This window comes from Elephas maximus, chromosome 26, assembly GCF_024166365.1.
Source record: "Elephas maximus indicus isolate mEleMax1 chromosome 26, mEleMax1 primary haplotype, whole genome shotgun sequence".
Taxonomy (NCBI): domain Eukaryota; kingdom Metazoa; phylum Chordata; class Mammalia; order Proboscidea; family Elephantidae; genus Elephas; species Elephas maximus.
The window spans coordinates 24410425-24427400 of record NC_064844.1 but is presented as its reverse complement, the minus strand read 5'-3'; the positions used below and the strand labels follow the sequence as shown (position 1 = coordinate 24427400).

Sequence of the window (16976 nt, the reverse complement as noted above, 5' to 3'; positions counted from 1 at the left end):
CTACAGCTGCTAATCAAAACACTGGCAGTGTGAATCCACCAGCCACTCCTTGGAAATCCTACGGGGCAGTTCTACTCTGTCCTACAGGGTCGCTATAAGTCGGAAACCACTCGACGGCAAAGGGTTTATACATAATTACATTTCCTCTTCTAAATTTCTTTCAATATGTTTCATTACTCTCGGGCACAATACCCAAAACACTATTAAACGGTAGTGGGATTATCTTCTTTTTGTGTTTCTATATAACACACTGAGGTCATCAGAATATTTAAACAAGGGTATACTCTGTGGTTTAAAATCAGAAAAGTTGTGTGTCAGGTTGTATCCTTTCACCATACTTATTCAATCTGTATGCTCAGCAAATAATCTGAGAAGCTGGACTATAATGAAGAGGAATGGGATCAGGACTGGATGAAGACTCATTAACAAACTTTGATACGCAGACCACACAGCCTTGCTTGCTGAAAATGAACAGGACTTGAAGCACTTATTGATGAAGATCAAAGACCACAGCTTGCTGAATGGATTACACCTCAACATAAAGAAAAAAATCCTCACATCTGGATCAATAAGCAACATCACGATAAATGGACAAAATATTGATGTTGTAAAGAATTTCACTTTACTTGGATTCATAGTTAGCGCCATAGAAGCAGCAGTCAAGAAATCAAAGGACATATTGCATTGGGCAAATCTGCTGCAAAAGACTTCTTTTAAAGCACTAAAGCAAAGACGTCACTTCGAGGACTAAGGTGCACCTGACCCAAGCCATGATGTTTTCAACCGCCTCATATGCATGCGAAAGCTGGACAATGAATAAGAAGACTGAAGAAGAGCTGATGCTTTTGAGTTGTGGTGTTGGTGAAGAATACGGAATATCCATGGACTGCCAGAAGAATGAACAAATCTGTCTTGGAATCAGTACAGCCAGGATACTCCTTAGAAGCGAGGATGGTGAGACTTTGTGTCACCTACTTTGCACATGTTATCAAGAGGGGCCAGTCCCTGGAAGAGGACGACATGCTTGGTAAGGTAATGGGTCATCAAAAGAAACGCCGTGAACGAGATAGACTGACAATTGCTGCAATGATGGGCTCAAGTATAATAACGACTGTGAGAATGGCGCAGGACCAGGCAACGTTTTGTTCTATTGTACGTAGGATGTTTCGGAACCAACTGGAGGGCACCAAACAACATGTAACACACTGAGATAATCGGAATATTTATACCACTGTAATGGGATTCCCTTTTATTTCTGAGTCCTCCCTGGGATAAATCCTTCTTGTTTGCGCTGAGTAATCCTCCTAAAACTGTTAAATCCGATTTACCGCCAGTGTAGGTTATCCTGACTCCCAATCACTTTCATATAACCTTCAGTTTTAGCACATTAAACACTGATATCCTTAAATCTAATAATCCTTTGGATGCTAAATTCGATTTTTCATACAACTTCCAGCTTAAAAGGCTCTGCCTGCCAGGCACTGTCCCTGGGAGGACAGGCTAGACTATCACTCAAGCGCACAGCTGCTGAGCCCCCTTCCATCCCTGCAAATGCCCCTGAGAGTTGTTTATCCAGGGTTGGCCCACTCAAACTCCTCTCCAACCAAAGCAGAATTCAGGATACATATCTACTAAACCATATTGATTATAAAATTCTCCATGACCTTATTTATTCTGTTTACATGCTTTGCAATAGACTTGCAACTCAATAATGACAATGCCTAGTACAATGTACTTCCGGGATTTTGTTCTTAGTTTCTGTTTCATGGTATGTCATACATATTTCATGACATGATATATATTTGTCTTACTTCAACCCGGTTTATTTTGTTTTAAACCACTGATTCATTATTTGTCCTCCTCCTACCAGGAATGTCATTCTTTCTGCGTTTCCATTCTATGTTTATTGGCAACAGGATTTCTCAACCTCAACATTTACTATTGACATTTTGAGTTGGATAATTCTTTGTTGTGGAGGACTGTCTAGCAGTATCCCTAACCTCTGTCCCAAGTTGTGGCAACCAGAAAAGGCTCTGGGCATTGTCAGGTGTCCCCTGGCGGCAAAACCACCCCCCACGGAGAACTACTGATATACAAAATCACTAAGATCCAAATTTTGATACATACACCAGATAAAAAAAACCAAACTCGCTTCCATCGAGTGAGTTCCGACTCATGATGCGCATGTGGTTGTCGTCAGGCGCCGTTGAATAGGTTCCAACACATGGCGACCCTATCGGACAGGGTTTCCAAGGAGCAGCTGGTGGATCTGAACTGCCAACCTTCTGGTTAGTATCTGAGCTCTTAACCACTACGCCACCAGAGCTCCAATGATATATACAGGTCTCAGAAAGTTTCGGTATGTCTTCTTAACCACTAATAAAAAAAATACACCAAATACCACACCACACACATAACTAATGTAACTAGGAACAGACTATTTTCACTTAATACAGCATTTTCTCGAGAAAACAAAAAGGTGAAATGGGCGACCCTTACTACTGGTTTTAGTGTTAGAAGACACAATGCGGTCCTCCTGGCTGGACTGGGGAGCAGTAGATGATTCATGGTGCCCACATCCCTTCCTTCTCTATGGCCACTGGAGTGCCTCCAGCCCACGCCCAGGTACTTCATCAATCCTCTCCAAACCTCATTTCTAGGAGCCTTCCCATTACCTGGAGCATGTTCTTTGGATAAAATCTCTCATAGCTTTAATAAGGTGTCATGGACCGAATTATGTCCCCCCAAAATGTGTGTATCAACTTGCTTAGGCCATGACTCCCAGTATAGTGTGGTTGTCCTCCTTTTTGTGATTGTAATTTTATGTTGAGAGGATTCAGGTGGGATTGTAACACCACCCTCACTCAGGTCACCTCCCTGATGCAAGGTAAAGGGAATATCCCTGGGGTGTGGCCTGCACCACCTTTTATCTCAAGGGATAAAAGGAAAGGGAAGCAAGCAGAGAGTGGAGGATCTCATACCACCAAGAAAGCAGCACCAGGAGCAGGGTGCATCGTTTGGACCCAGGGTCCCTGCGCCTGAGAAGCTCCTTGACCATGGGAAGACTGATGACAAGGCATCTTCCTCCAAAGCTGTCAGAGACAGAAAGCCTTCCCCTAGAGATGACACCCTGAATTTGGGCTTATAACCTACTAGACTGTGAGAAAATAAATTTCGCTTTGTTAAAGCCATCCACTTGTGGTATTTCTGTTATGGCAGCACTAGATAACTAAGACATAAGGTTAAAAAAAGATTAATTCTCTTTGAAATGTGATGAGAACAGTAAAGCAGAAAGAAAGCAATGCTTCTGCTTCTTTCCTAATTTTTTGTCAGCAAATGAGAAAACCAATAGCTTTTGACTATTTCTATTAGTTTCCAATAATACATGAAGCACCATGAATAAGTGAAGGAGATTTCCTTCTAACAGTTTTAAATCCAGTTGTTATTGGTGATTATCCTTGAGGGCAGGTGCTACATGTTATTCATATTTGTCTCTTTACTAAAAAGCTTGTGCCTGATTTGTAATAAGTACATGTTTGCTGGGAAGATCTTTCATTTATGATAAAAACATGGTCTAACGAAACAAAAACATTTGTCAGAAATGTCATTTAGAAAGGATAGGGAAAGGATAATTATAGAGAAAGCATAAGAATGTTTTGAACAAATCTGATAAAGTTATAGTGTAGCAACATCATAAATATTAATAAAATTAATGTCAAATATGGAGAAACAAAATATACAAACAGTAAAGTCTTGAAGCAGTGAGACAGAAAGAATAGTCATGATAAGATTAAGGAGACAGGTAAGGGCCTGTGTATGGCTCAGAGGGTTTAAGCAAAGGGGGTAGAGTAAGAATGTCTTGAAGGAAACCTGCAAACAGAATTGTACTATTAGTCTACTATCTTAGAATCCTGGTAAACTTGTTGCTGTTGAGTCGCTTCTGCCTTATAGTGACCCTACAGGACAGAGGAGAACTGCCCCATAGGGTTTCCAAGGAGCAGCTGGTGGATTCGAACTGCTGACCTTTTGGTTAGCAGACAAATTCTTAACCACTATGCCACCAAGACTCCAACAGGCCTCATTAGTCAGAGTCAGTCCAGGCTCCACACCTGTGTTCCTGGGGACCAAGGTGCCATCCACCTGGAGAAGAGAAGCCACGGATGGGTAATTTTTAAGCTTCCCATTTCTTCAAAATATGTATTCTCTCCTGTATATTCTTGATACCCAAAATTCCTTTAATAGAGAAAAAGGACCTTCATTACATATTAGAATAAATGGCTTAACATATCAGAAGAGACATGAAATTCATTTATGCTAAGGTTTAATCAGTCTATCAGTATATATAATTTACTGCTATGATGAAACTGTTTTTCATTTTGATAGAGATTAGGAATGGAAGGAATAAGAAAGACACCTAAAATGGACTGAAAAAAAGGGAGGAAGAACGTAGTCAGGGAAGGAAGGGGCTGCAGAAGACTCCAAGTCTGTATATACTTTATACTCTTTATACTCCATCTAGGACACGGTATGCCTTTATCAAATATGAAAGAACAAAGAAGAACTGAGAACAAAAAAATTTGCAATAAATGGGCTGTATTCAGTAACTCTGCTTCAGACAATTCATAAGGCTACTTTTCTGTCAGCTTTTGGTTTAAAGAATTTTTGTTTCAGTGAATTTATTTGTGAAAATATTATCTTGGTATGTTTCAAATTTTTCAAACTATTTTTCCACTTCTTTAACCAGAGTTAATCCTAGAGGGTCTGAGGAGTTCCTGGGTGGTGCAAACGGTTAAGGTGCTCAGCTGTTAACCGAAAAGTTGGAGGTTCAAGTCCACTCAGAGGTGCCTCAAAAGAAATGCTTGGCAATCTACTTCTAAAAAAAAATTAACCACTGAAAGCCCTACAGGGCGTGGTCTGCCCTGACACACACCGGGCCACCATCACTCGGAGCTGAAAGCCCTACAGAGCGTGGTCTGCCCTGACACACACGGGGTCACCTTCACTCGGAGCTGAAAGCCCTACAGAGCGTGGTCTGCCCTGACACACACGGGATCACCATCACTCGGAGCTGAAAGCCCTACAGGGCGTGGTCTGCCCTGACACACACGGGGCCACCATCACTCGGAGCTGAAAGCCCTACAGGGCGTGGTCTGCCCTGACACACACGGGGTCACCATCACTCGGAGCTGAAAGCCCTACAGGGCGTGGTCTGCCCTGACACACACGGGGTCACCATCACTTGGAGCTGAAAGCCCTACAGAGCGTGGTCTGCCCTGACACACACGGGGTCACCATCACTGGGAGCCGACTCTTTGGCAGCTGGTTTTAACCTTGAGGTTATATTGATGTAAAAATTAAAAATAGATCCCTTCATCACTTAAAAATTTTAAATAACAAGAAACACCAATTCTTTATCCTAATTCTATATTTTACAATTTAGGAAGAATCCCACTCTGATTATACTCTGACTCCAATTTCTACTGAGATATAAAACTCTCATAAGTAAGAGTGCTTAATCCATATATAACAGCAGAGAAAACAGCTTTTAAAAGTTTATGTGTTTGGTTTTATAGGATAGAACTGAGAATTGACAATTAAACCCAGCTATTTTTTTTTTTTTTTTTTAATCTCTGAACAACTGATTTTCAACAAGGGGTGAAAGTCCATTCAGTGGGGCAGAACAGTCTCTTTAATAAATGTTGTTAGCAAAACAGGATATCCACCTGCAGAAAAATGAAACAAGACCCATACCTCACAAAAAAAAAACACAAAAACTTAATCTGGATCAAAGACCTAAATGTTAAACCTAAAACCATAAAATTCTTGGGAGAAAACTATGGGAACTAATCTTTTGTAAAAACTGGATAACAAACTTAACACCAAATGCATGAATAGATGAAGACAAAATAGATGGATGGGACCTTATAAAAACTAAAAACTTATACTCATCAAAAGACTTTATTAAAAGAGTAAATACACAACCTATAGACTGGGCAAAAATCTTTGGAAACGACTGATTCAATACAGGTCTAATCTCTAACATCTACAGAAAACTTTGACAGCTCAACAACAAAAAGACAAAACAACCCAAACACAAAACGGGCAAAGGACATGAACAGAACCTTCACCAAAGAGGACATCCAAGCAGCCTTGAAACATACGAAGAGATGTTCACAATTAGCCATTATAGAGATGCAAATCAAAACTACAATGAGATACCATCTTATCCTACTAAAATGGCACTGATAACAAAAAACAAACAAAAAAACAGATAAATATTGGCAAGGATGTGGGGAGATTAAAACCCTGATCCATTGCTGGTGGAACTGTAAAATGGTACAACCACTACAGAAAACAGGATGGTGCTTTCTCAAAAAACTAGAAACAGAAGTATCCCATGATCTAGCAATCCCACTCCTAGGTATATACCCTAGATTCCTAAAAGTAATGACACAGACAGATATACACACCTACATTCATTGCTGCTTTATTCACAATAGCAAATAAGTGGAAACAACCAAAGGGCCCATGAACGAAAAAGCAAACTGTGGTACATACATGGAGTACTACGTGACCATAAATAAAGCACAACGGGGCATCGAAACACAACATGGATGGACTTGGAGGTCATGATGCTAAGTAAAACAAGTCAAGCATACAAGGGCCACACATTGCACGATCCCTCTTTTACAAGAAGACAAGAAAAGGTATATACAGAGACCAGTGTTAATTGGTGGTTAGCAGGGAGAGGAGACGGAGGGCGGCGAGGAAAGTATGCTTCAGATTGTAGAGACATGTTATTTTTAGTGATGGGAAAAGTGGCGCTGAATGTGGATGTAGTGAGCCGCAGTACAACCAAAGTGAAAATGAGTGTTAGAGCACATATGGATGGGCACAGGCATACTGGTTGGTATACAGCCAGGCACAGATGTGTACATAGGCGAGAAGAGACAGAAGTATCTATAAAACCAAAAACCAAACCCATTGCTGTCGAGTCAATTCCAATTCACAGCAACCCTGTAGGACAGAGTAGAACTGCTCCAAGGGGTTTCCAAGGCTAGAAATCTTTTTTTTTTAATTGTGCTTTAGGTGAAAGTTTACAGCTCAAGTCAATTTCTCAACCAAAACTTTATACACATACTGTTATGTGACACTAGTTGCAATCCCTATAATGTGACAGCACACTTCCCCTTTCCACCCTGGGTTTCCCGTGTCCATCCAACCAGCTCCTGTCCCTTCTTGCCTTTTCATCCTGCCTCCAGACAGGAGCCGCCCATTTGGTCTTGTCATGGGAGTTTCCCTGGGATGTAGCCTGTACCACCTTTTATCTCTTCAGAGATAAAAGGAAAGAGAAGCAGAGAGTGGGGAACCTCATACCACCAAGAAAGCAGCACCAGGAGCAGAGCGTGTCCTTTGGACCTGGGGTCCCTGTGCCTGAGAAGCTCCTTGACCAGGGGAAGATTGAGAACAAGGACCTTCCTCCAGAGCCGACAGAGAGAAAAGCCTTCCCCTGGAGCCAGCAGCCTGAATTTGGACTTGTAACCTACCAGACTATGAGAAAATAAATTTCTCTTTGTTAAAGCCATCCACTTGTGGTATTTCTGTTACAGTAGCACTAGATGACTAAGACAGGTCTCATGATTTTTAGGAGCTCCCAGTTCTCTAGTTTCTCTTCTGGTGTTTGTGCATTGTTAGTTACAGTTTGTATTTTGTTTATGCCATGTATTAGGGCTCCTAGTATTGTCCCTATTTTTTCTTCCATGATCTTTATCGTTTTAGATTTTGTTTAGGTCTTTGATCCATTTTGAGTTAGTTTTTGTACACGGTGCGAGGTATGGGTTTTGTTTCATTTTTTTTGCAAGTGGATATCCAGTTATGCCAGCATCATTTGTTAAAGAGACTGTCTTTTCCCCATTTAACAGGCTTTGGGCCTCTGTCAAATATCAGCTGCTCACAGGTAGATGAATTTAAATCTGGATTCTCAATTCTGTTCCATTGGTCTATGTATCTGTTTTTGTACCAGAACCAGGCTGTTTTGACTACCAGGACGGTATAACGGGTTCTAAAATCAGGTTGTGTGAGGGCTCCCACTTTGTTCTTCTTCAATAATGCTTTACTTACCAGGGGCCTCTTCCTTTTTCATACGAAGTTGGTAGTTTGTTTCTCCATTGTGTTAGAAAATGTTGTTGGAATTTGGATCAGGACTGCATTGTATCTGTAGATTGCTTTGGGTAGATCAGACATTTTCACAATATTGAGTCTTCTTATCCTTAAGCAAGGCATGTTTTTCTATTTATGTAGGTCTCCTTTGGTTTCTTGCGGTAGTGACTTGTAGTTTTCTTTGTATAGGTCTTTTATGTCTCTAGTTAGATTCATTCCTAAGTATTTTATCTTCTTGGGGGCCACTGAAAATGTTATTGATGTGGTGATTTCCTGTTTGAAGTTCTCTTTGTTGATGTAGAGGAATCTGATGGATTTTTGTATGTTTATCTTGTACCCTGATACTTTGAAGAAATCTTCTATTAGTTCTAGTAGTTTTCTTGTGAATTCTTTGGGGTTTTCATATCATCTGCAAATAGGGATACTTATACCTCTTCCTTACCAATTTGGATGCCCTTTATTTCTTTAACTAGCCTAACTGCTCTGGCTAGGATCTCCAGCACAATGTTGAATAAGAGTGATGATAAAGGGCATCCTTGTCTGGTTTCTGTTCTCAAGGGGAACACTTTTGGACTCTCTCCATTTAGGATGATGCTGGCTGTTGGCTTTGTATAAATGTCCTTTATTACTTTGAGGAATTTCCCTTCTATTCCTATTTTGCTGAGAGTTTTTATCATGAATGTGTGTTGGACTTTGTCAAATGTCAAGGCTGTAAATCTTTACAGAAGCAGACTGCCACATTTTTCTCCTGTGGAGCAGCTGGTGAGTTTGAACCACTGACCTTTGGGTTAGCAGCCAAGCACTTAACCACTGCACCATTAGGAGTATATGATAGAAGTATCATGTAAATACAAACACGTTGGTGCAGGCACATATACTCACAGAAGACACAAATACAGATACTCCTCACACAGAACCAAAAACCTTCCAAGACTGGTTTTCTGGGTTTGAAAGCTTAGGACCATAGTCTCATGGGATAACTCAGTCAACTGGCATGATATAGTTCACAAAAGTCGTGATCTGCATCCTAGTGAAGTAGCATCTGGGATCTTAAAAGCTTGCGCAAGTGGCCATCTAAGACATAATTACATACAGACCTCTACTCACCAGAAGCAAAACAGTAAGAGGGTAACCAAAAGCTCAGAGAAGAAACCAGTCTGCATGAGCCACAACCTCATCTACCCTGAGACTAGAAGAACTAGATGGTGCCCAGCTACCACCACTGACCTTTCTGACTGAGGTACAACAGATGGTCCCGGACAGTGGGATGAAAATATGGAAAACTCAAATTCTTAAAAAAAAAAAAAAAAAAAGGCCAGACAAACAAAGAGTAGAGAACAGAAGACTCCCTGAGACTATTGTCCCGAGACACTCTAATTTTAGAACCAAGCCTATCCCCTGAGATTATCTTTTGGCGAAACAGCAGGGTGGCACACAAAATAAAGAATATTACCCGTTAGATCAGTTCTCTACTTAAAAACCATCAATATGAAACCAAAAGGTCAACAATTACTCAAAATCAAAGATGCAATGATAAGGGGTAGGAAAACTAGAGTATCAGAAAGAGAACAAACAGAACACAGTTAAAGAGAATGTTGACACGCTGTGATAAACGTAACCATTTATTATGTTGTTAGGTATCACTGAACAATTTGTGTGGAAAATGTCTAATGGGAACCTTACTTGCTGTGTAAACTTTCACCAAAAACTCAATGAAAATATTATTTTAAAAAATTCACTTAGTATTTCCTTAGTGTGACTCAGCCTATACATCATAAATTTTAAAAATTAGTTTTTCGTCAAAATGTAAGTTACAGATGAGTAACTATTTTAAAGAATATTCATTACATAAAGGTTCTAGAGAAATTAAGGCACAAAAACCATCCATGGGAAGGCCTGGGCAAATGAATTGGCAGCATATAGCCAAAACAAATAATTTCCTCCTCATTATGGTTATCCTTTGTTCTCTTAGATCAAATTCCAACCTCAAGGGTGTTTCTTTGCTATAATGAAGGAGGTCAACCAGAGAATATATTCAAAACAACATTTTCTTCATCTTTTAGCACCTCCTGTTCTTGACATCAGGCTGTATATGAGCCATATCACTTTCAGCTCCCCAGGGCCATACCCTTGGCACTATTTCTCCAGTCTCTTTCAAACTTTCATCAGTCTAATTAAATGCCTGACATTTGGAAAGATTTCCACCACACTGCCACACAATCCAAAACCATTAACTTGAAAATTACTGAAAAAACGTTTTCTGAAATGCATTTCTGACCTGAAAGAACAGAAAACATTACAATCAAGCTTTGTACTAAGAACGACATAAGCTGACTTTCAGGCTTACCTTAATTAACATAAATTTCTGCATTGGTTCAACCCATTCTAATAGCACAATGCTAGTGTGAAGTGCCCCGCATAGGTATTTATGGCCCGTGTAAGGATTTCTCACTGTCAAGGCAAAAAGTATATATGATTTCTCTTATAATACAATGTCCTTATAATAATAATTGTATGCTCAGAAAGCAAACAAACAAACCAACCAAAAAAAAAAACAAAAGCTGATTGCCAGTTCAATTTCTTAATTAGACAACACGGTGAAAAAGAAATACTGTTTCAGGTAATAGGAGGAAACTTGCCGGCTGTTTGTACCCGCAAATAAAACTGCTGGTAGAGGTGGGGGAGGGAGAAGGACTTCATAGTTAAGTGCTGCTAATGGAAAGGTCTGTGGTTAGAACCCACCAGCAGCTCTGCAGGAGAAAAGACCTGGTGATCTGCTCCCATAAAGATTACAGCCTACGAAACCCCATATGGCAAGTTCTACTCTATAGGAAAGAGTATGAGAAGATCCTGAAGAAATGGTGATGTAGATTTGGGGAGAAGTTGTTGAACTGATAGGCTACAGGGGACAGGCCAGGTGCAGCACAGTCGTGGACAGGTGGTTCAGGGTGCTTCTGGTGGTAATGTTCAGAAGTAACAATGCTTTGGTTCTAAAACCGCAACACTTGTACGCCTTCTCCCTTTTTATTAAACTCTTGCGGCCACTGGAAAACATCACAGAGATGAATCACATCTCAAAATACCACTTCAGAAATAATGAAACTAAATTGTCTGGTGTTTTGGATTTTCCTTCCCCTGGTTAAGATTTAAAGAAATATATTTGAAGTAAAGTTGAAAATTTTTAAAAGTAAAAATGGTAACAGAGTAAAATTTGTAACAATATAGATTTGAAATATTTAAATGGCAGAGAAAAGGTGAAAAGCAAAATTACTCAGCCAACGGAGACAGCAAAGTCTGTATGGGAAATTTCAGTTGCAAGGAAAAACCTGCCTGCTTCTCCCCAAGCACAGTGTCAAGATTTGTATGCTGGGTGTTCTGATGGTGACTCAGAGTATCACATCAACACCCAAACCTGTCATTCTCCTTTGGCCCAAACTAGCTGCTCCTCTTGCTTCCTGGTAACAACTGTGCTGTCCTGCAGTCTTTGGAGTTCACATTCTCAGAGTCGTCTCTAATTTCTTTTTCCTTCACACCCAGATTGTTCTTCCTTTCTATTTCCACTGCTGCTGCTCATAGCTCAGGACATTCCTTATTGTATTGTGAATAAAGTCCACATTCCTCAGGCTGTTCATACAAGACCTCTCACAAGGTATCTCCAATGTAACTGTCCACACTAATCATTGACCCTTCTTCCCTCTGTACTCTTAACTCCCGCTAAAATGGAATATTTAGGATTTATTATGCAAGCTTTATTCTTTTTTGCCCCCATATTTGTTACATCATTTCTTCTGAAATGGCCTCTTTAACTATGTATAGTTAAAATCTGCCTTCTTTTTGAGGCCTAGCCAAATGAGATCTCCTTTTTAGAGTCCTTTCCACATTATACTTTGCAGTATAGTGATTTATCTTCTTCCTTCTTTTTCCCTTTTAAAATACTATTAATTTAAGGAAGGAAACCGTTTTTGTTTTTCCTATACGTAAATAAAACTGCTAGTTGTTATGGGAGGGCAGTGGTGGTTTGGCAGTAGAATTCTCATCTTCTATGACCTGCGTTCCATTCCCAGCCAATGCACCTCAAGTACAGCCACCACCATCTACTAGTGGAGGCTTGCGTGTTGCTGCGATGCTGAACAGGTTTCAGCGGAACTCTCAGACTAAGCCAGAGTAGGAGAGGCCTGGTGGTCTACTTCCCAAAATCGGCCAGTGAAAACCCTAAGGATCACAACAGTCCAATCCCATTGTGCGTGGGGTTGCCATGAGTTGGGTGCTGATTCGATGGCAGCCAACAATAGTAAGTTGTTATGGGGACGGGGGATGAATGATATGTAAATGGGAGACTATAACCTTCATATCACAGAGCACAAGGTTTCACATACTAAAGGCATAAAAATACGTAGGAATGAATAAATGCAGCATTACAAGCCATTACTAAGTAGAGTGGTGAATGGTAAGTAACAGGCTCCTTAGAGAACAGGGGGTGATAAAGTGCTATAATAAAAACTCATACGACTTTCTCCATTTTTTACATCAACAAATTATTAACCAAACATCTGCTATGTGTAAGGTGTTAATTATGCTGAGTCTATGTTGGGATGGAACAGCCAAGCGGAAAAAATAAACTCTTACTGACAGTATGCCCTGGGGTAGTCTTATACTAAATAAACAAACAAACAAAAACTGAGCCTCATGGAGTTTTCTTATCCACTCGTTTAAAACGTGAGGGCTACAAGTTATTGGACAGTTTACTTACCAACGCAACACTTCTGACACCACTTGGTTTCAGGAATTTTTGCTGATACAGCAAATTTCCTAAAATATAAATGAAAAGGAATATCTATTAGCCAGGCTTAGTAAAAGATAGAGGTACCGTTGAAGAGCAGTGGGAAAAAGGTGGGTTGTTCCAAAACTGTTGTTGCAAAATAGAATAAATTGGATCTCTAATTCTTCCTCCTTCCATCAATTCCAGGTGGATTAAGGATTTAAATATGAAAAATAAAGCTATAAAATATTTATAATATAGAACAATATGACTGTGATTTCTTAAATAAAGGTAAAAAAGAGAAAATCATACAGAAAAGGTTAAACTGTAATTGACCTTTATTTTTTCAGTGATGCTGCCCTAGCACCTCAAGCTATGCCTTGTACATAGGTGGCATTCAAGTTGTTGAATGTTATTTGTTGACTATATTCATAACTTTAGCTTACCAAAGTTATCACTGAGAAAAAGATACACTGGTTAGATATTTTAAGCCCATATAATGAATTTTAGCTATGTAAAAAGTTGTCTTACCACTAAAACAATTTTAAGCACTTCTTTTATTTAAATATCTTTATTTCACTACTCAAGAAAAGTTGGTTATAGATTTTCTGCAAAGGTGTTACAGGAGTTTTACAAACATCTGATTCAAATGTAATATTTAAAAATCTATTCTGAACTATTCTTTAAAAACTAAGTTAAGAAATGCACACACACGTCTTTTATAATGACAGTTAATACAAGGGAGGCTGTTTGTATACTGAGTTGTATAAACCTTAAACTTCTTCACTATTTCTGTACATGTATCTTAGATGTCTTTTAAATGTGTGAATGCACCAAAGTTTAAATGTCCTTGCTGTGTACCACTCTTTTTAATTTTTTTAAAAATTAAAGTTGTACTTTTCTGGGAACATAAAATTGTACAGCACATATGTGATGACACTCAACACAATTCTAAGCAAGCTCAGAACAATCTTCTTGATGAATGTTCTTGTCGCCATGTAATTGGCAACCATGTTATTGTAATTTTGGCCACTAGTATGTTTTGTATACTGACTTTCACGTATACAAAGCAGCTTCTGAATCCTTACTGTGTATTAGGCATTCTACATTTAGTCCCTTTGAGAATACTATGAAGTTAGGTCAGTGCGTAGAAATCTGAAGCTTAGATTCCGTAATTTAATCAGGGTCATACAATTAGGAACTTAGAGAAAAAGAGCTCTAACCTAGTGTCTTAGTCTGACTTCAATGCTCATAGTGACTCAACTCAGAAACAAAAATCTCTTTATTACTCATTAACGTTTTTTGCTCAGTTTAAATGAAGAGTATTCTGAGTCTGCAGAGATTTGCAGCCTTGGAAACCCCATGGGGCAGCAGTTCTACTCAGTCCTATAGGGTCTCTATGAGTCGGAACTGCCTCTATAGCAATGGGTTTGGTTTTTTGGTATCTTTGTGAATTAGAATTTTCTTGATACTATAGTACCTAAACAACGATACAGAAATTAGTCAGATGCTGAGCCAAAGGATATCTACAGTGGCCATCTAGAATATCCTAATTTCAAGTTTCTGGCTAAAGCACCTCATTGTTCTACTTGACTAATTTTTTATTATAAAAAGTTTTATATTTGGATTCATAAATTACAGTTATAATTATTAAAATATCACTTTTATATACTTTGGAGTTACATGAAGCTTACACAAACATCCTATACTCCCTCAACCAAATTTTGAGTGAAAGGGCCTTTTTAGTAAACTCCTGATAGATTTCCACTGGCAACAAATTTAATGTTCCTGGTCCACACTTGTAAACTTGTCCCTTGATTCCCAAAGCTAAATCAGGGTTTACATGACTGAATCAGTCAAAATCTAGGAGGGTTAGATGATTGCCAGGTTCTGAGAGGCCACAGGAATACCACACTGATGAGAAAAATAAACTCTTAAGTATGGCTTGGAGTCAACAATAATCAAACTATTTAAAATAGAGTTATGGGTACATACTTAAATCTTATAAAAATTTAATCAGTGTTCTACAGTGATCGAAATGCTTAATTTTAGTCATGATTTTACAAAAAGGCAATAAAATTTATTTTACCAGCACCAAATTAACCGGAATCCTAAGTTAAACAACATTATTAATGTATTTAATGTAGGCTGTTTCAGGGCATATTACAGACACAGTCAATTTACAATGACTGATGATGATGAGGTCTACCTGAGATTCTAGTAGGTGCCAGGAATCATGGTAGATACTTTACACACGCAATTTATAACTCCAAATAAAGCCGCAAGATGGGTATACCACCTCCATTTTACACTTGGAGAGGCTGTGTAACTTATCAAAGGTCTCTGACCTTGCAAGTGGATAATTCAGGACCTAAATTCAAGTCTACCTGGATTCCAAGGCCTATGCTTTACTAAAGCGGAATTATAAAATGGTACCATGAGTACCTATCTTGCGAATGAGAACCATCAGGCGTTACAAGATGCTCGGTCAAAGGAAGTTTAAATTGTGCTCACTGCATGCTATAACAACATTTCCATGATAATATTTTATATGTATATAATACTCCAAAAAAAACCCCAAACAAAACAACCAAACCCATTGCTGCCGAGTCGATTCCAACTCAGAGCAACCCTGCAGGACAGAGTAGAACTGCCCCATAGCGTTTCCAAGGAGTGGCTGCTGGATTCAAACTGCTGACCTTCTGGTTAGCAGCCAAATGCTTAACCACTGCACTACCAGGGCTCTATATAATACTGGTGTACATACAAAATATTATCATACAGAAAAGAGTTTTTTAGGTTTCCTGCCAATAAATGAGAGAAATTAAGAGTAGATTTTACAGTAATTGATTACTAGATAAAAAAACTGAAGAAAGTAGGAAGGACACATTTGTGAGTGTTCCTAACACTAAAAATTGATTATAACAAAATGCTTGTAATAGTAACTAGGAGATAAAATACTCTTAAAGGTAAAATCTTATACATGAAACTCCTTAAAGGAAGAGGTAATATCTTATACAATTTTGTATCACATATACACTGGGATGTTTCCCGCACACTTTGTGTATTCAGTGAAAATTTGAAGACTTGAACGCGGCTAAAAATAAGCTGGAGCCCTGGAAGTGGAGTGGTTGAGAGCTCAACTGCTAACCAAAAGGTCGGCAGTTCGAATCCACTAGCTGCTCCTTGGAAACTCTATGGGGACAATTCTACTCTGTCCAGCAGGGTTGCTGTGAGTTGGAATCGACTCGGCAGTAATGGGTTTGTTATTTGATTTTTTTAAAAAACAAGCTGAAAAGGTCTCTACTCTGACAAAAGGATATTAAAAAAAAGTTAATGCATTAAGGTTTGTATGCCTTCTATTTCTTGGTAGCTCTTAACTTGTATCTTATATGTACTTTAAAGTCTGGTGGTCATTTTCCATATGCACAGGAATTTAGGAATACCAAGTTGGAAGGCTGGACAGATAGATGCTATAGTTAGGGACTCAAATAGCAGCACAAAGTGGCATCTGAGAGAAAAAGAGAGGCAGACAAGCTACATGGGAAGAAAGAAACTTCCCAACCCTAGTTCTGGGGCTAGTTTTATGGGTAATATTCCTAATTCCAAATACAGTTATTACAGTACAATATAATAAATCAAGTTCATAATCCCAATTCTGAGTCATCAGGAAAACGTCTAATTAAATTCAATATAATCTATTTTTAAAAGACAAGAAAGCGCGAAGTATATTTTTTAACGATTTTCATCAAAAATGTTGATTTTTAAAAGTTTTTGCGCACAAATGCGCAAATCTTAGTTACACCGTGAACTCGGCAATAGAGAAGAGGTTCTCAATGTGCTAGAAAGCTGAGGTTTTACATTAGTTGCTTCACCACTAATATGTACCGGAAGAATGACAACCTGATCAAGTTTATAAAACAATCTGTACCAGACGCAGAGGACTTCTTAGTCAACAAGTGAGGCTTATAATAACCAAAAGGAAGAATGTATTATAATTAAAAATTTCTGGAAGTTTAAAAGCACAACCCTTCAGTTTCTATGTAATTATTTCCAA

General features: G+C 38.9%; 1 protein-coding gene across 6 annotated transcripts in view; it reads right to left on the bottom strand.

Moving 5' to 3' along the window:
- Nucleotides 1–16976, bottom strand: part of MAP4K3 (mitogen-activated protein kinase kinase kinase kinase 3) — a 237823-nt gene that overhangs the window by 12052 nt on the left and 208795 nt on the right. For all 6 annotated transcript variants that reach the window (XR_007515515.1, XM_049870292.1, XM_049870295.1 and 3 more), the window contains 2 exons: nt 12911–12969; nt 10508–10611 (listed from right to left, as the gene is read on the bottom strand). Coding sequence is in view for 5 of the 6 variants with exons in the window: in XM_049870292.1 (XP_049726249.1) it covers nt 10508–10611; nt 12911–12969 (163 nt within the window). In the remaining variant the exon portion in view is untranslated. The remainder of the gene's footprint in view (nt 1–10507; nt 10612–12910; nt 12970–16976) is intronic.